The 19,727-nt window shown below is 42.6% G+C and overlaps 1 protein-coding gene across 1 annotated transcript in view; it reads right to left on the bottom strand.

Moving 5' to 3' along the window:
- FREM2 (FRAS1 related extracellular matrix 2) overlaps window positions 1-19,727 on the bottom strand; it is a 583,269-nt gene that overhangs the window by 143,362 nt on the left and 420,180 nt on the right. Inside the window, exons 9-12 of the mRNA XM_085621760.1 lie at window positions 19,083-19,280; window positions 17,878-18,042; window positions 17,607-17,789; window positions 875-1,005 (exon numbers count right to left, since the gene is read on the bottom strand). Of these exons, the coding sequence (XP_085477886.1) occupies window positions 875-1,005; window positions 17,607-17,789; window positions 17,878-18,042; window positions 19,083-19,280 (677 nt within the window). The remainder of the gene's footprint in view (window positions 1-874; window positions 1,006-17,606; window positions 17,790-17,877; window positions 18,043-19,082; window positions 19,281-19,727) is intronic.

The following is a 19,727-nucleotide window of genomic DNA, read 5'->3' as shown; positions in this document are numbered from 1 at the left end:
GAAGTCATGAAAAAGTTGCAATTGGCACTTTCAAGGTGCAAGACTCAGTAGCATAGGCCATTACTAGAGATACCTCGAGTCAGACACAAGTCCCTGCTGTAAGCAGGAGCTGCGGAACCTAAGACCGTTATTAGACATCCTACGGGCATTCGCAACTGCCCCCTTATTTTTAGGATACCATAGAATTATGTACAGAGCAGATCTACTTTATGGCTCCTTTTGTTGAAAGTGGATAGAAAGAATGGCCAAAATAAAACTTAACTGGACTTTTGTTTTCAGCCAGATCCTTGCTAGGGTATGGATTTGACAGATAAATGTGCATGTTTATTAGGCAAGTCTAACATTTGGCTTGTTCATGCCCTAAATAAATATGCTGAGGCTGGGTTATGACAGTGATAGTCATTATCAAGGCTCTGAGTGTATATTCTGAAAGAGGTCTGTCAAATAGCAATAGGCATTATCAGACACTTCTAGCTAGAATAACTCTTTGTTTGTGCCAAGACCAAACATAGGGACACAGAGAAGGTTACACAGAAATGGAAAGAGGGGTCAGTCAAAGTGAAAACGGCGACTGCAAATGAAGGGAAGGTAACTGGATGACATGAAAGGAAAAGTCAAAGCATAGAAAACAGGGAGGGATAAGAAGTGAGGATAAGAAGAGATAGAAGCATGAATGGAGAGACAGTTGGAAAGAGATAAAAGAAGCACGCAGGTAATGTAGGAGGCAGGGATTATAGGACGTGGAGGGAGTAAGACAAGGTGTGTAGGACTTCATGAAGGCCTCCACATCACCTAATAGAATAAATGTATTTTCCTAAAAAATTAAGTGACCCAGGTGGTTCATGCCAAAGCCCATGTTTTAGCTCAAGGTTACCTGTATCTCAGCTACCATGTTCTCATCTGGCTTCAAATGAACAGTGAACGCTTCTCTCATTTCTATCGCTCCATCATAGAGAACTTCGATTTCGATGATGTGTTGAGTTTCACCCTCCTTAAACTCTATTTCTGTAAATGCAACACAACTTTATTAAAGAGCATTATCATGGTCCATGCATTGGGTTAGAGAATCCAACCAACCATTCAGTCATAAAGAGCAAAAGCTACCAAATTCAGGATTCCATAAATACGTGGCTAGTCATCTATACAGAATTAATGAAGGCTACTTATGCAATAATCAGTCATCTCTATGAGGTGAGGGAGAAATACTACTCTGGGTGGATCCAAAATCCACTATGTTTATTTTAAAGAAACTACACTGTCAAATCAGATTTAAAAAACAGTCATGGTAAAGCTCAAATCTTTATATACCACACCTAAGGAGTTGAAAAATTAGTATGGTGAAACAGAAATATAATAAATTACTTCTAAGCTGTACATGGTATGCAAACATTTTACATTATGGGAATTTGCACTTCATGTGTTTTGTGAGAAGAAAAACCATGGCTACTATTTTCTTTGTAAATTAATACAGTTCGATTTTTTCAGAACAACCTCACTATCAGCGCACCGCATGCCACGAGTGTCAAATGTTGGCCCATAACAGCCTAATCCAAATCTGATGTTCAGATGAACCACCAGTTATGCAGATATTTCCCATACAGATGCTTTGCATGTGAATGTATGCCATATGGGAAGCCTACAATTTGCCATGGATCCACACCTCATAGATAAGTGATGGACAGCCCTGCCATTTTTCTAACTGGTCCGTAAGAAACAACATCATTTGCACATCTGACACTGTAAAACAGTGTCATCTAACCCTGAAACTTGAGTTAAAGTCCATGGATACTGAATAGGATATAGGCTGACTATTCTGATTTGGTTCAACAAGACAATACACCTGGTTCAGGGTTTTTGTCACCCATTTGTGCACAATAATAACATGTTTTATGTTTGTAACCATAATACAACTTACTGGTAAGTTAGATCTATTTTAGGTTCACTTTGCAAAGGCACATATGACATAAATAACAATTTGTATGCTGTTACTAAGGCTGGTTTTTCCTGATTCAAGCAAACACAAGGAGATGATGGACGGAGTGCTGACACTTTTCAGACACTCACCCCCAGTCATAGATCTGGGTTGAATCCTTCATTGTTCTTTAGCTCACTTCGCCACCTCAGTTCAGACCCAGCTATATGCAAATCAGTCTTGACCCAGTGCCTCATGTGAACAGTCCAGCCTGAACTGCCAAGCCATGTCTTCCCTGGACTGGAAACAAGTATCCTGGGACCGGTTTCAGGGTAACACCCCTCATCAGCCAGGCTAGCTTGAATCCAGTGGCAAAGTGTGCAAGGGACCCACGTCTGGGCATACCCTGCCAACTTAGGGCGAACAAAGCAAACACAAGGAGATGATGGATGGAGTGCTGAAACTTTTCAGATACTCACCCCCAGTCACAGATCTGGGTTGAATTCATCATCGTTCTTTAGCTCACTTCGCCACCCCAGTTCAGACCCAACTATATACAAATCAATCTTGATCCTGTGACTCATGGGAACCGTCCAGCCCGAAATGCCAAGCGAGGACTTCCCTGGACTGGAAACAAGCATCCTGGGACCGGTAACGGGGTAACACCCCATAACAGCCAGGCTAGCTGGAATCCAGTGGCAAAGTGAGCAAGGGACCCACGTCTAGGCATATCCTGCCAATTTAGGGTGAACAAAGCAAACACAAGGAGATCATGGACGGAGTGCTGAAACGTTTCAGACACTCACCCCCAGTCACAGATCTAGGTTGAATCCATCATCGTTCTTTAGCTCACTTCACCACCCCAGTTCATACCCAGCTATATGCAAATCAGTCTTGACCCTGTGCCTCACTGGAACAGTCCAGCCCCAACTGCCAAGCCAGGTCTTTCCTGGACCGGAAACAAGCATCCTGGGACTGGTTTTGGGGTAACACCCGTCATCAGCCAGGCTACCTTGAAACCAGTGGCAAAGTGAACAAGGGAGCCACGTCTGGGCATACCCTGCCAACTTAGTGCGAACAAAGCAAACACAAGGAGATGAGACATAGGGTCAAGACTGATTTGCATATAGCTGGGTCTGAACTGGGGTGGCGAAGTGAGCTAAAGAATGATGATGGATTCAACCCAAATCTGTGTCTGGAGGTGAGTGCCGGAAACGTGTTCAGCACTCCGTCCACCATCTCCTTGTGTTTGCTTTGTTCGCCCTAAGATGGAAGGGTGTACCCATACGTGGGTCCCTTTCTCATTTTGCCACTGGATTCAAGCTAGCCTGGCTGATCAGGGGTGTTACCCTGAAACCCATCCTAGGATGCGTCTTTCCGGTCCGGGGAAGACCTGGCTTGGCAGTCCTGGCTGGACTGTTCCCATGAGGCACAGGGTCAAGACTGATTTGCATATAGCTGGGTCTGAACTGGGGTGGTGAAGTGAGCTAAAGGATGATGATGGATTCAACCCAGATCTGTGACTGGGGGTGAGTGAAAAGTTTCAGCGCTCCGTCCATCATCTCCTTGTGTTTGCTTTATTCTCCTGATTTGAACCATGTGGTAGGTATACTTTTTCATTTACTTACGATTTTATGATGAAACCAAGACAATTGAAAAACAACAGAATTAATCAAATATGAAGGAACCAGCAAATTTCGTAAGAATAACTAGAATAATTTCTAGTTTATTAACTTATTTATTGTTTTGAATTTACAAAAATTCATCCACAAGAGTAGAAGAGCACAAGAAATAAAAGCATAGAATAAAATGAAAGAATGAAAATCTTTTAAGAACAATAAAAGCATTACATAAGGTCATAAGTAAAGTAGACAACAGATTTCTCAAGAATGATTCTAGCCTATATTTGCCAAATGCGTAATTTATCAAAAATTGGAATATGAAAATATGTCAACCACTAAAAACTAGGGAAAAGCTATGCATTAATTAGAAAAGCTATACAGTAGCTCCGATTGTTTCAAACAATAATTGATCCCAATTCGAGCATTCCCTAAGTCGGGATAATGAATTTCATCTAGTCCTGAGCTCAGACATTATTTATTCATACATTTTCTTCTTATGAACCAAGCTGCTTGTAGGAAACTAGACACAGGGAGCACTATTATTGGGTTGGTGTCTGTTTTGCAGCTTCGCAAAGTCTCCCAATAGTGTCTGGTCCCCGTTTTTAGACAGAGTGGTTTGATCCATTTAACTCACAAGGGGTTTATATGCTGGGCAGAAAAAAAATTAACATGCTGAGTATTTCACAGCCTGCATTGCACAAAGGACATATACTATTACCTGCCGTATGGTTAGACCAGATGCCCGTAAAAGAGGTTAAGGGAAAGATGCCCATCGTTAACTGAATATAAAGCTTCTTTTTAGGCAGAGATGGCAGAAAATCAAGACATTCCTCAAAATGGTAGTCCATTTTACAGTACAGAAAGGATTTAGTTAAGCTCCCAAGACAAGAAGCACCTCCACTTGTCTTCTGGACAGTTTGCCAGAAGGTCTTTTCAACTGGCAGAAATGCACTTAAGGTGATTGTACTAGGTTCAGACTAGAATGTGTCCATACCTAGTTTAATTAACGAACTCTGTATATATTTCAACCAAGAGATATTTAATGCCTGGAGTCTGCTAATTATGTGGCTTAAGGTAAGGCTACTTTGTAATGGGCCAGTTCTTCAGTTGACCAGATCCTGAGCCAGTACAAGATGGGTTTCAGTCTGGCACTATCACTTATCTTACACATATTTAGGTCCAAGCTCAAGGGTATTAAGGGGGAGCTCTGCAGTAGCCTTAGCACGGATCTTATAAAGGATTTCTCGGAGGGAGTAGATCTTCAACTTCACTATGGCCCCACATTTCAGCACCATACAGAGCAGCGCTAACTGCCTGTGCTCTGTAGACCTGCAAGGCGGGAGAGACTGGGACACTTTTAAAGCCACCAACAAACTTAATATTAGCACTGGATCAATGTTATAAGCAGATCTTACTTTTAGCGACTTGTTCTCCCCATCTATATTTCTGTGACAATTTAATGCCTAGATAGTCAAACTCTTCAACTCTTTCTAAAGGTTTAGAGTCCCCAGTGGTCATACGCCTGTTCAGCTTCTTGGCATTAAAAGTTATACATTTAGTCTTTCGCACCCAGGGTCTGTAGGCCTCTGGGTGTTTTAGAGATCATAAAGGTATCGGCAGCGAAAAGTAGACTGGAATTTTCTTCCCTGCCAAGCTGGGTGAGTCATTTTCTGACTTGAGTAGAAATTCTATGCACCCATTAATGATAAAAAAAACAATGTGGGAGCTAGCTCACACACCTGTCACATTCCTCTGTTTATTTCTATCTTGCCCGTAAGTTCACCTTCTGGGTCACTGCAGACCCTGGCATAATTATCTGCATGTAGGCATATAATGATGAATAACAGATCAGGAAGGATACCCATAGCAGATAAAACTTGCCACAACTTAGTCCTTGGCACCAGGTGAAACATGGCACGTAATGCTATAAACGCAACATAAAGGCTACCCTTACCCAACAGCACCATTTTCCACCAGATCAGCTGAAACAGAAAGACTTGGTCAGCAGTGCTAACTTGTTGTTGAAAACCGGTCTGGAGTTCAGTAAAAATTTAATTTTCCGACATCCAGGTCGCAAGTTTGTCCTAAACTTGTTTACAAAAGATCTACTGCAAGTTATCTATTAGGCTGATTGAGCAGTAGTTGGGTAGGTCATTGTGGGATCTCTTCTTAAAAATGGGGACTATCTCAGCGCCCTTCCACGTCTCTGGGATCAGACCTCTCAGGAGATCTGTGTTACTTAAGATGTTAATGTATGGCAACCACACATCAGGGTTAGAAAAGACAGAGCTCAGTTGATAATTATCAGGGCCAGGAGCCTTTCTTACTTTCTGGGAATTCAGAGCTGCTTTAGTGTTGGCTAATAAAAAAGACAGTGGTTGTTCAGTTCAATTTAGAGGATTATAATGAGAATTTATTTGTGAGTTTTATATAGTGGTGCGCTTCGACTCAGTTACTTCAGAGCGCTCTACAGTTTTGAAAACAAGTCAGGAATCTTATGCAGCAGCAGACCAATGAAATGGGGCATAATCCTCTCTTGAAAAAAAAATGTGCGGTCTAAAGAAACAACAATCTAAGCAAAATCAGATCTGAATATGGTGATTCTGTACAGGAGGCAATGTAAAAACTAAGAGGTTATTCCAGTTCATTTAGTAGCTTTATGAAGTAATTATGAAGTGTAACTTTAACTTGTACCAGAATAAATAACTTTTTAATGTTTATATTTGTTTATTCGTTACAACATAAAGCAAATCTGCAATCAGTAAAATCTCAGACGTGCGTCAACATTCAGCCACTATCAGTGCTGTTAGCAACATTTGTTTAAATATACAAAAAGGAACTCAACACCCCGAACCCCTGCCCACCCTACACCCTCCCACCCTGGATGTTCATAGAGTCCTAAACTTTTGCGTATCTGTGGTTCTTGGATCTCAGCGGGTCTCCTTCATAGAGACATGGTTATGGATTAGTCAAGTGTAGCAATTTTAGATACCTAGGGCAGGTGAGTTTTGTGAATTCCTTCGATAAAAGTGAGATAAATGGCTGCCAGACCTCCCCAAATGCGTCCTATTGTAATTTCAAAGTCACTGTAATTTTTTCCATCCCTAGGAGTTGTCAGATGCAGTGAAGCCACCCTAATTTAGTTGGGAGCCTGTCAGTGCCCCAGAAAGCTAGGATCGTTTGATGAGCCGCCCCCAGCGCCAGCACAATGTTTCTTCCTCTACGAGCCTTAAGGAGAAAGGTCAGTGGATTAGGTAGGCCCAGCAGTACATAGTCTGGGAGTTGGGTGCCAAGGTGATGGTCAATCTCTGTCAGCACTTCTTCCCAAAATTGGGTCAGGGAAGGGCACTTCCACAGGATAGTACAAGCGTTCCCTGCACGCCTTTACATCGACAGCAATCGTCACTGCATTGTGGCTTCGCTCTGTGTAAGCGGTCCGGGGTTCAGTACCAAATAGGTGACGGTCTTTGTTGCTGTTTCTATGCTAGCAACATTAGTGGCTGTGTGCCTAACTCTATGAAAGAGGTCCTGCCACTCCTGAAGGGAAAGCTACCACCCCAGTTCCCTCACCCATCTTTGATGCGCCACAGATCTAGGTTCAAGGGGCTTGTCAGAGAGCAATCTGTACAGGTCCGACACTAAATGTCTGAGTCTTTGCTTAATAACCGGGTGTAGAAACTGGTCAAGCGGCGCAGAGCTGCCTGTCTCATCTCAGGCTGCATCAGCCAATGCCTAATCTGGACATATCGGAATCTCTCCCTCTCGGGTACGTCATTATCTTGCCTTAGGTCGTTGAACTGTAAGGCCCCCTCTGGATCAAAGAAGTAGCCTATCGATCTAAATCCCGGCTTTGTCCATTTCGTGAAGGCCAATGTGTTCAGCCCTGGGGAGAAATCCGGGTTCTCCACCACCAGGGTGAGCAGAGAGGGGAAAATCGAAAAGCCCACCCTGACTGCCACCAAGTCCCAGACTCGAAGGGTGGGGCCTGTTATGTCAGAGAGGTAAAGGCTAGAGGGCGGTGGGTCTTATTTAAAAAGGGGACCTTCCACAGGGATTTCCAGCCAGCGCCCTGTCCATGAAGCGCCAGCTTTTCTCTGACTCAGGGCGTACCCATTCCACCAAATACCTCACTTGCGCCGCTTGGAAATATCGTAAAATACATGGCACACCCAGTCCCCCTCGTGCTGGCGCCTGCCAGGTTAGTTCCCACCACATTCGGGAGCGCCTAGCCGCCCATACATAATTTTGAAGGGTTTTTTGTAAAGTTTGAAGTGTCCCAGAAGGGGGCCAAAGCGGTAACGTCACGAATATATACAGGATCCTGGGGAGGACAGACTTTTTTTAGGGCTGCGATCCTTCCGAGTGATGACCAGTGTGCGATAATTTATGTCTATCACTTCCTGGGTGATCGATGCCAATAGGACCCCCAGGTATGTTATATTTTGCTCTCAACAGATGGAGAGCGTCTACAAGGGAGTCTTTTAGGTCCTGTAACATCAACAAGCTCAATGCTTGTGATTTAGCTAAGTTAATTTGGAATCCTGAGACCTTCCCAAACTTCCTGACTTCCCTTAGGAACTCCGGCAATGACTCCCGCGGATCAAGTGAAACAATGACATTGTCTGCGCTTGAGGTAATTAGATGCTCCTCTCCATCGAATCGTATGCTGGTAATTTTTGGGTTGTCCCCGACATGCTGCGCAAAAGGCTCCATATAAAGCGCGAACAACAGCGGGGAGAGGGGACACCCATGTCGTGTCCCACGCTCTATGGGGATGTTCCCTGATCTCCCACCATTCACTCCAACAGTTGCCCATGGTCCTCTATACCCACTGAATGCCCAGGTTCTATACTGTTCTCCAAGTCTGAATCGTTTCAATACCACTTCTAGATAGGGCCAGTGGACTCAGTCGAAAGATTTCTCTGCATCTATGGAGAAAAGCATAGTGTCTCGCTGGAAGCGAGATGCCTTGTCTATAAGGTGGAGAATTCTCTTGGTGTTATCTGAACTCTGCCTGCCTGGAATAAATCCAGCCTGGTCTGGAACCACCAGTCCAGGCATATAAGTGGCAAGACATGTGGCGAGGATGCCTGTAAATAATTTCGTGTCCACGTTCAGGAGAGATATCGGTCTATATGATGCACACAGACGTGTGTCTTTCCCCGGTTTAGCTATTACTACTATCAAGGCTTCCTTCATGGAGCATGGGAGTGTCCCTACATCTGAGATCTCATTAAAAACTCTAGTGAGGAGAGGAGCCAAACTTTTACAAAAACATTTCTAAAAAAGGGTCCGAAAAGCCGTCTGAACCTCGGGATTTATGCGGTTTCAGTCTGGATATACCTGCAATAACTTCCTCTATTCTGATGGGGCTATCTATGCCAGCTGCTTGCTCTTTAAATACTTTTTTTTAAATGCACTATTGTACTAAACCATAAAACCATCACAGCATAAAACATTTAGATGTATCAATTCTTTTTATGGTAGCAAACACTGCGATTCAGAGTTTATGATCTTTGCTGCTTCTAATGTGCTAGCCCCATTTTAGATGCCAGTAAAGATTTACCAACTTCTACAATGGAATTGTGGCCCCATATCTATTTGGTATTTGGGAAGGGCGTGGTGTAGGCGTCTTTGCCCAATCTCAAAATGGTATGAGATAGACCAATTTTTTGCAACTGAAATCCAGTTGCAAACTATTGAAAAAGTAAGACAGGGTTGGTAAACGTTTTGCAAAAGGGAAATTTCCCTTAGTGTTCTGATTATAGTATATCTGTCAAGAAGGCCCACAAATAAATTCCCTGTGGTTTAAGACCCATAGCCGACATCACACAGCAGGAGGGGTGCTCTTTCTTCGCGAACTGATGAGACTGAGGCTGGGAGACCCAAAAGACACCTTAAGAATCCTTTTAATTCTGTTAGTAGTGAAATTACATTCCCATGGCACCACACACCTACATCGTTGGATGATCTGGCCTTGCATTCCACAATATTCTTTTGATCATATGGCGCAGGGAGGGCATAAGTGCGAAATCTATCAGCAAAAGTCAAGACAGCACCCTGTGTCTGGGTGAGACAAACATTTCTGAACCAAGAGCTGGGATCATTCCACTGAGGTATCAGAGGTCACTCCTAAATATGTAAATAAGGTGGCACTATTGATTGGAGGATCTTATTCACTTCACCTAGGCCCCATCTAAAGCCATATTGGATGTCGGCCAGAATTCTTTTGTCATTGGCTCAATATTGCAATCTACACCTTAGCATTCTGCTTTTAAGTTCGACAGAAAGAGGACAGAAGAAATGATGAAGCAGGAAACTTGGCTACATTTTCTTCATGTATTCAACTGGAAGAGGGCATGCCTCCATTTGTACTAGGTACCAAAATCAGGCTGGTTCACGTTGCCAAGTTGAACAAGATTTAAAAAGGAAATCAGAATCATTCGCTGACTGTCAGCTTTATTCAGAGTTTGGTGGTTGGGATACTCCATCAAAACATGGCAGACACCCTGTCTGCCTTATTATAAGCTATAATGCACAGGCTTCAACACTTGTAATATGGCGAACAGGCATCCAGGTTGTTTGCGGCAGAGCATCCCGTCGGCCAGAATCTAGAAAGTACTCTGCCTTTTGATATTTGTTTCCTCTTGTATCATGTTGGTAGAGTTATTATGGTTTTAGTATGAAACATTTTGTCACTGGCCCTTTAGATATATAATGCTAAAGCTGTATTCCCTCTGAAAGGAATCTGTTTTCATAAGAGGGCATTTTACTAAGAATACCTTATTGAGAGATCAATTTTTGTCACCATGTTCCATTCCATATGTAAAAAAAATAGTGGAGTGGCTTTTCAGAATGAACAGAAATAATTCACAAAGATATAATTTCAGAAAGACCGACTATGCGTTTATGGGCCATCCATCATTGCTCATCTGACATCATTATGATGATAACTACTGAAACATCCTTTTATGATGTCGTTCACAAGGCCATGCAGTTAGGCCGATGTTTTAAGATATGGAGGGAGCCACCAGCTGTAGGAATACTGATAGGGGCGTTGAGGATGCGGCTGTCTGTAGAGCTGCTTGGACCGTACCCGGCATTTCTTTAGGAGACAGAACAGCAGCTATGAGCATGCACTTAGCTGGGACGAGCCACTTGATGCTCTGCATACCACAATGATCTGATTCTGAAGCAGATTCTCACACTGCTGATGCTTTCAGGGGTTGCCGTTTGGCAACCGGCCCATGGGGTAAAATTGGGACTCTGCACCAACACTGGGCGCATTTAATGTGGGTCTCGATCACAGGAAGTACGGGAAGTTGAAAGCCTGTAGCATCAGTAGTCAGAGCCTTGAAGCCCAGTAGTCAATCTACACACACATAGATATATAGTATGGAAGCCCCTGCGAAACTCCTTTCACCAACACGAACCCCATACCACTTGATCCAAATGTTTATCTGTGGGAAATCATGTAGAATGCATACCAGATGCATCAGGGCATGCAAATAAAGTGGGGAATTGAGGATGTCACCTGAGTTGCACTGGACCATCACTACAGTGGCAGCTACCAATATAAAAATATGGTGGGGAGCAGTCCCCAAACTCCCCAGTACTGCTCCTGTCAGTGCAGCACTTCTATCCCTGATTGTGTCCACGAGCAGGAAAGGGAAGGACTTCCTTCCTGCTTGTGAAACGCAAATCCAACAAATCCTGGAGCCGTTCTTTTGCTGAAAGCAGCTCCAGGATTGGTGAGAGCAGGGTACCCAGCGCTCATTTTGAGGCTGGGGGCCTGTGCCAGCAATCTCCTGGCTTGGGTCTACAGTGTGCATGTCGGGCTGGCTGCAGCAAAAGAGCCGGCCAACCCGACAAGTGCACTGCAGGGGCAGCTGTAATCCTTCAATGCAGGATTTAGCCCCACCTTCTGCGCTCACATTTGCGCATGCCTTTTGGAAATAAAATGGCATGGCAATAAAATGGCACTGCCATGCCATTATATTTATGTGTGCCTGCTGCTCTTTAGCAGGCGGGGCGATGCCCCTCCGCTCTTCAGGAGGAGGCCACCCTGCATCACTGGCTCTCTATTATTCACATGCATTCAATGTTACTTTCTGATCCTCCAAAGCCTACTCCTTTTCTTTTGAAGAAGGCCAAAATACCTAAAGATCAAAATGTCCTTTTTTCAACCGCCATGGATCATTCTTCGTGCAGTGTGACAATACCCACTGTAAAGATTCAGTGCTGCATAATGCTGCATGCAATGCTGGAAGGCGCTTCTGTAGCATCTGCCCAATCTTGGAGGGGTTTCGCACTACCAACATCCACCCTGCAAGCTCACGCTGTTCCATGCCAGAACCTGTAGCCTTGGAGTCATCTGGTGACCAGAGTCCCCAAGCACATTTACCAACAAATTCTATAGAGAGGGAAGGAAAATAGTAGTATACTCCTGTTAATGATCAGAAATGAGCTTGGAGGAGTTCTGGCAAGAAATACTGTAAGCAATCTTGCATCTTGCCTTTTCTGACTCAAAAAAGGTATATTTTTCCAGTACCCATCGTCTTGCTAGAATTCATGTTGGGGGCCCCAGAGAATTAGGGGCCAGATGTGCTACTACACCGGTCCAAAAACACCTATTCACAATTTGCAACCAGTGTGAAATTTTGCAAACCAACCTATGTAGCAACAGGCCCTTTATTTTCAAACAACGGAAGAGTCATTGCTGAAATGAGCGTATTCCCCATCATGAGAGGAATTGTCCAAATGACTTAGCACTCTCTAGCATCGCCCACTATTTCATGTTGCACTGCCTGGCAGTGCCGTCTCATTCCTTTTAGCAAACTGTAACTTTTGTTTATAGTTGCTGGGCACAACTCCTCAGATTGAGCAGCCCTTTATGGTCTACTGCTGGTTTCCTTTGGCCGTTGTTTTCCAAATTAAATATTTACACCAAATTATTTTACCAGTTTTTGCCTAATTAAAGCCCAACATGCTTTGGTAGTTACTTTTCCTGTTTTGTGCACATGCAGCCATTGCTACTGTGCATTCTGACCGGTGGAGATATGTTCCACGATCACCTAGGAGCATGACCTTTCTGATTTGTTGAGTATATGCACTACTCTCATTTTTATGTTTTTTTTTGTCATGTGAAAACTGTCTCTGATTGTTGGGCAAGAAGGAAGGAATAGGCCAGTTTGGCTAGTACAAAAAGATCCCACTCTCAGTTTACATTGGTACGAGTGCTTCCCTGTATCTCTCAATACCTTCAAGAGATGTGTCACTTAAGCCACAACTTAAACATTTTGTCTTTCTAGTAGAAGATGTAAAGCAAACAACAGTTTTTATACGTCCCATACATTTAGTTCAAAATGAAGAAGTCCTCTGAGCTACTGTCTGTGTAAATTTAAGGCTGCTTGGAGAAGTTTTTACTTCTTTGAACCCTGAGTGTCTAGGTCAAAGAAGATCAAGAAAATGGCAAATGGAGAAAACTCTCCACAAGTAATGTAATGATGTCATCCGTTGGGAAGGGATCACACTCTAGATCTTGGGATGCACGATGTTAGAGTCCTTGAGAAGTTAACTTTCTAATTATCAATATAAGTATATTTATCATACCGCTGGGTGTGATTTTCTATTGACAACATATGACAGTATTTTTGTTAATCATATTTAAAACACCATTTTTCTGTCAACCAATATTTTGGTTACATTATTGTGTTGCCATACCACATATCTCAATATGGTATGACTACTTGGACAATTTGTATCAGTTCGGTAACTATTTCATAGATCATCAAGTAACACTTCACTGGGGAGATTTGCATATTTGGAGAACACCTCTGGTTCGCTCAGGTACCTTAAAATAATTTGCATGGGAAAAATAATATTCTTGTATGATAATGCCTCTGCTTCATGAAGACATACGTTCAGCACATGGGGCTTGGTAATGGAAGTATTACTGTTCGCAGGGTGGGCAGTACCTTTCCCTGCTGGGCAGTAAGTCCCTGAAAAGAGTAATCGTATTAAGTAATCCTTTGTCACAAGAGACATTTAGATTGTTCATTGCCCAGCTGTTGCATTTCAGTGGATTTACTGGGTGTAAATGAACCACTGGCCATTGTGCAAGGCTACAATGTGAGGATAGAATGGGCTAAGCATTTGAGGGCTACTTTTTTTCTAATTTACTTTCATGCCCGCTTGGAGAATGCTACTATTTACCAGTGCACTTTTAGTGTATTTTTAACAAATGAATTTTTCTTAATATATACATACGATGCTATGACTTTGGCAACAGTAGAAAAGAAATACAAGGAAAGACGAATAGTGTAGGAAAAGTAATGTCTGGAAAAAAGAAAAGAGTGTGCAGAAACTGCAGCCACTGCACACTTCCAGCCAACTCCACACTAAACAAGTTTTCTCCAAACTGAGTTTCTCAGCAAATCTAAGATGTCAAATCATAATGATAACTGATAAAACCAGAGGTCACTACGCTTTCCACGGGAGAGATATGAGGCGCAAGATGTAAGAGAGGGAGGTGAGATGGCAGGAAAGTCCTTTGATCCGAAAGACTAAAGAAGTTGCACACATTCCAAAAGGCATCCAGCCAGTTCCAGGCAGGGAGGGCCTTTTCTGGCCAGGCTACAAAGTGAGGGTGCCATGCCAAGTGGGCCTAAATTCTATCACCTGTTAACGGTGAAAGCTCCCCAAATAATGCAGAAAAATTCCAACAAATTATTTGCCTTTCCTGTACAGTCTAGCATTCTTTGAGGTGTGACAAGTAGAAAATACAGAGTGGTTCCAGTGGAAGAGCAGTGCCCTAATCCAGAAACTTAGAGCTAAAGAAAAATAACAGGTAAAATTAATTTGCATAACGTTTGCGGCCATGGAATATGGGATTGTACAAATAGATTTTTTAAGGTCAAAATGAAATCCTGCACAAGCACTGGATGTGTTACAAGTGCTTTCAAATCTGTTTACTCCATGTTTGCCCTAGTATAAAACAGCTTTTTTATAACAGGGCAAACAAGAATGTAAAGTCACACCTAAGAAATGCATCGTTTATAACTCATTTTAATGGCATCAGTAAAATCTGTTTGCACCATTGTCTTAAACTTAAGTAGCGAAAAAGGTTACAAAAAAATTGTCTGCTATTTGTGTTATTTTAGATGCATAAAAGCGATTTCAACAAAAAATCGAATCTGTTGATATTTTTTAAGCTAAAAAAGCCTTTTTGATCATTTTGTAACTAAAAACTGAATAAAATGACTTTGCCACAGAGTTGTCATCGTTTTTATTTAAAAACAGAAAACATTATCCATGACTTCTGATGTAAACCCAGAAGATATAGCGTGAGAGCAGTCTGTGTCAGGCAAACAATATCCTTTATTTTGCACAGGTGCCAAGTTTCTGTAACATGGCTCGAGAGATTAGTCTGGCTCGAATGACATCTCTGCCTCTTTGAAAATAAGAAGAAAATTCGCTTAAAAGAGCTAGTGAGATATCACTAACAGCTGCTTGCACCAGTGCTGCAAACGTACAGTTCAGCATTGCACAATTCAAGAGAGGATCCCAAACTTACTATTGAGAGGTTATTTAGTGCTTGTGTCACAGTACAGTGTCACGTGGTGCGCGTGGACCTCCACTCATAAATATGAGTTTGGCACATGTCGAGTTTCTGTTGACTCCTGCAGGGATGGGTATGTTCCGCTGTGGCACCACACAACTGGAAATATCCGTGATACCACAAGGACCTTCTTAAATAATCCATACTCACCATTCTCCATATACTATAAAAGTGTTGACTTGTTTAAACTGGTTCTAAACTGTACATGTGGTTTCAGGGTGAACCACACTGGGTGAATGGGCTGATGGCCTACACCTAAAGTTATGTATGTTATGTGCAAGGCACAAGTAGAGCACAAGTTGATGGTAAATCTCACAGCACAAATGCACACTAAGGGCTCATTATGATGAGACCAGGAAAGCCTCTGACCTCCGCATTACAATGCAAGCAGTCGAAAGTGAAACCGGATGGTCATTCTGACAGGATTCCGAGAGGCTCAAGAAGCCCGTCGGCCTGTCGGGGGCCTGCCCATAATCCCTATGGACGGCGTTTCCGCCGTAGGGATTACGATGTCGGTTTTTGACAGGCTTTCCATGTCGGGCATTCCGACATGGAAAAGCTGACGGAAAGCAACATTAGGGGCAACTAGCAGGGCCCCCTTCACCCTGCTGCATCCGGTTGGGGCTGGGGGGGCACCTATATTGCCCCCTGTTAATCTCTGCACTGTGTGGCAGGCACCCTGAGGTGCCTGTCACGCGGTGTAGGAATGAACAGATGCTCCCATTTGTCTATAGGAGCTTGTGCTACGGCTGGTTTACGACCACAGCATAAGCTCCCATAGACAAATGGGAGTATGCAACTGCATGGTGCAGTCACATTGCAATGCTGCGGTCGGGAACGCGAACTGGAGAGCTCGGTCAGACCCGATTCCGCAACGGTCCGCCCAACAACGTAATAAGGGCCCAAGTGCTTTCATTGGAGCATATTTCTGTTCACTCTTTTATTGCTAGCTGACTTTGCATGCATGTATCTGTTGATATTTGTAGAACACAAACCTAGTTGCAGAGCAGAAGAGTTCTTGTGGGCACATAGATATGCCCTCTTCTTGTGTCATCCATGTTGGAATGGATTAGTCATTCACAGAATGGCATCTTCTAAACCTGACAACAGCGCCCTGATGAAGGGCAGCCCCCGGAAAGCACTGAAACACATTCATGAAAATCATGATTCAAAGGAACATTATTAATGGGAAATGCTTAAATAAAGAATTTAAATGTGTGAGAAGAGTTGAAAACCTCATTTGTTTACAGCTTTCGAGCAGCAGTGTATAAATAAGTATATTACACCCTTTGGCGTTCTAAATGTTATGCGAAAGGAGATGCAGCATAAAAGTGCACACACTGACTGTCTAGCCTACATGGCTAAACAGCTAATATCCAGTGGACCTGTTCTCCACTTCTGGGTGCCCGAGACCTAAGGAAGGATCATAGATGCCTTTCTTTTCAAGGGTATCCAAATTCAGAACCTCCCCTTCACGGAAGCAACCTTTCTCCAAGGGATCCCCACAGACAGAAACGCACTAGCCTCAGAAGTAAGGAAATGAACTAAAAAAAATCACGTGCATGCTCTTTTTAGACAATGTCTACATCTCTGAATCTAAATGCACCAGGTGCTCAAGATTATCTCCACTACCAAGTTACAGACACTGCTCACAGATTTCTTTTTTAAAGACTTGCCAAACTATTTAATTCGGTTCCCCATCTCTTATTTAATCATCTCTCTTCTGTTTTTGTCATTTGTCTTCTAAAGTCCACTAACACTCCACATGACTATAAATTATCAAAATAAAATAAGCAAACCTTTAAGAGGTGCATTTTCTATCTTGGAATACACCTGTGGCATATGTTAATGCTTCCAGCCTTACTCCTGGAAATGTGCAACTATGAGTACATTTCTAGGGTATATTCTTAGAAAAAAAAGGTTTCGAGAATACCAAGAAAAATGTAAAACAGAGTCAGAAGTAACAACGCTCTTAATTTTATGATTTTTTGCAACATTTTCTTAAACACAAATCCAAGCTCTGGCTGTAAAGCTTATGGCATCAACTTGCACCAGCAAAAAAACTTGTATTAAGTGGCTTAGTTAACAAACAGGAAAGAGAGGAAGACTGAATGCCTAGTGTGTGTGAAGCATCAGAGTGTGATCACAGAAACAAAGTCCTTGTCAACATCATAAAGAAATCATAAATAATTCTCCCAAAAAATTGAAGAAATGTTCTGAGCATCTTCTCCTTGTACGGTACTGTATTTTTCTTACAACACAGGGAAGAGCTAAAGGAGAAGTAGCCACATACACTATAAGATTCAAGTAGAATGGATGGTAGAAATGAATGGTAATTTCATTGCTGTTATCGGTACAGATTTAGGCTGCGTGTGTCCGTGCACACAACAAGAACACTGGAAAAGAAAATGATGCAACAACAGAAATTAAGCATAGACTGCTTTGCTCATACCTTCTGACACCGGGTTATAGTCTTCGCCGGAGGTGGCCGAGCCGTCCTTTGTGTGCACCCTCACAATGGACACCTTCGAAGTGTCTCCAAGGCGAAGGACAGGAATCTTTACAATCACAATTTGTCCAGGTTCCTGGGGTTCACTGACACTAAACTTGGTGTCTCCAAATTTGATGATGGCTCCTGTTAATTCAGAGAAAATGGTTTGAGGTATGTGCTGCAGTGTCACTCTGAAGACAGTCATAAAGTAATAAATGTATTACGGTCTTACTGTCGGAGTCATCTTTGATTTTGATCAGAGTTTCGTTTTGTTCACCAATAGAAGCTCCAAAAGGTGAGTCACTTTTCGGAGTACCAAGAACCAGGCGGAGCTCTTCTTCTTCCTCGTGAATAGTATCATCGACCAAAACAAGGATGCAGGGCTTCTCCCTCTCACCTAAAACAATGACACACAAGCATGAGTACCAGATATTTGATCTAATTTATTGATTTAATGAAGTATTTTTAGAGTGGGGACACTGGAATATAAGCAATGGGAAGGATTACAGAGAACAACACGTACGGCCACAGCAGAGAAGTTGAGCGAAGAAGCACACAGAAAAATGTGGAGGGAATTAATTTATCCAGCAGTCAGATGTGAAGGTGATGATGTATTTTAAGATAGGTCCTGAAAAGCTTACATCAAGATATCAATTGTGTTGGCCATTAATATGTTTCATCCCCTCCACAGAGACTATAGAATAGTTCCTGGACAAATGGAACACTGAATCTTTGTTTTCTGTAGTCTAGTTGATGAGACCAACTGTTTGGAAGTGAGACAAAAGTTTTTGAGGAACTAGGCTAGCTTTGGGGCTTTGTGATTTGCACTACAATCGCGCACAGTACAACGTTCCTGTCTCTGATTTTGTGACAACAATGACACATGGATGTTGTCAGTGGACACAGCCTGAGCAATCATGTCCACTGGGTGCTGCTTGACTAGAGGTGTTGATAGTGGTTTTTTGTGTATCCCCCCATATATAAGAGTTTTGTTTCTCCACAGAGAAATATGTATTTGAAAAGGATGAATACCTTTCTCTACTTACTTTTTTCCCCTTCATTCCCCATATGGAAACAAAATTAATTGTGCCTTTAGCAAGAGTAATTTTGCTTACATTTCCATAGTAGGCTACTACCTGCAAGAGGTAACTGAGTACTCACAACATATGTCGTGGTACGTGTTTACATAGTTCTGCAAATAAGCCTGCCAAGACTTGTCTGTTAACCTGGTCTTATCCCGAAATTCGATTTTACATGAATTCTACTAAATGTGATATGCTAATGTCACAGAATGGATATAGCAGTGTACCCAAATCATTTTTTCTAGGCACCCAACTTGAACTTGAATGCAAAAAAACCTTTTTGAAGGCTCCATTATAAGTAGACTCTTAGCCTCTGTCAAGGAATATCACTCACAGAAAAGACATCAGTAATTACCTGGAAGAAACGTGATGATGGCACTGTCGGTGTTCGGACGTTCTTCAAAATCCATCATTACCTGTGCAGAGCCTTGCCTAGAGTAGCATCGCACTGTAGATTTGTAGCGGATATCCCCAGTCCGGTACACTATTGCTGTAATCTGTCCATCATTTTCATTACCTATGTAGACTGGTTCTTTGAACTGTACCTTAGGCACTGCAATGGGAAACACAAGTGTTACCGACACGTCTACTAGCATTGTGTACAAACACCATTAATAACCCCAAACTGACCCCTTTAAAACTTGGCTAATACCTGGATAATGAATAAACATAGGTTTGGCCATCCAGTATTAAATGATGATTCAATCAATACTACACAAGCTCTAGGAACATTCTCTTTTATTCTATACAAAGGGAACTTTGAACTCTCCAGTCCTGCTAACTTGCTGACAAAAATATACTTCTAATGTATTAATCACTTTTTCACCCATCCATGAACTTCTGCTTCCTCACCTGTCGACCTGTTAACTGACAGAGCCAGTGGCATAGCACAGGCCCTGTGGTTGAGGAGGGCAATGTCCTCATGGAGGCCACTCCCCGCAGCTCAACCACTGGGCTCCAGACACTGGAAGGAGGGTATAATCTGACTGCCATTACAACC

Source organism: Triturus cristatus, chromosome 8, assembly GCF_964204655.1.
Source record: "Triturus cristatus chromosome 8, aTriCri1.1, whole genome shotgun sequence".
Taxonomy (NCBI): Eukaryota; Metazoa; Chordata; class Amphibia; order Caudata; family Salamandridae; genus Triturus; species Triturus cristatus.
The sequence above is the reverse complement of the archived record's forward strand: the minus strand, read 5'-3'. Positions and strand labels throughout refer to the sequence as shown.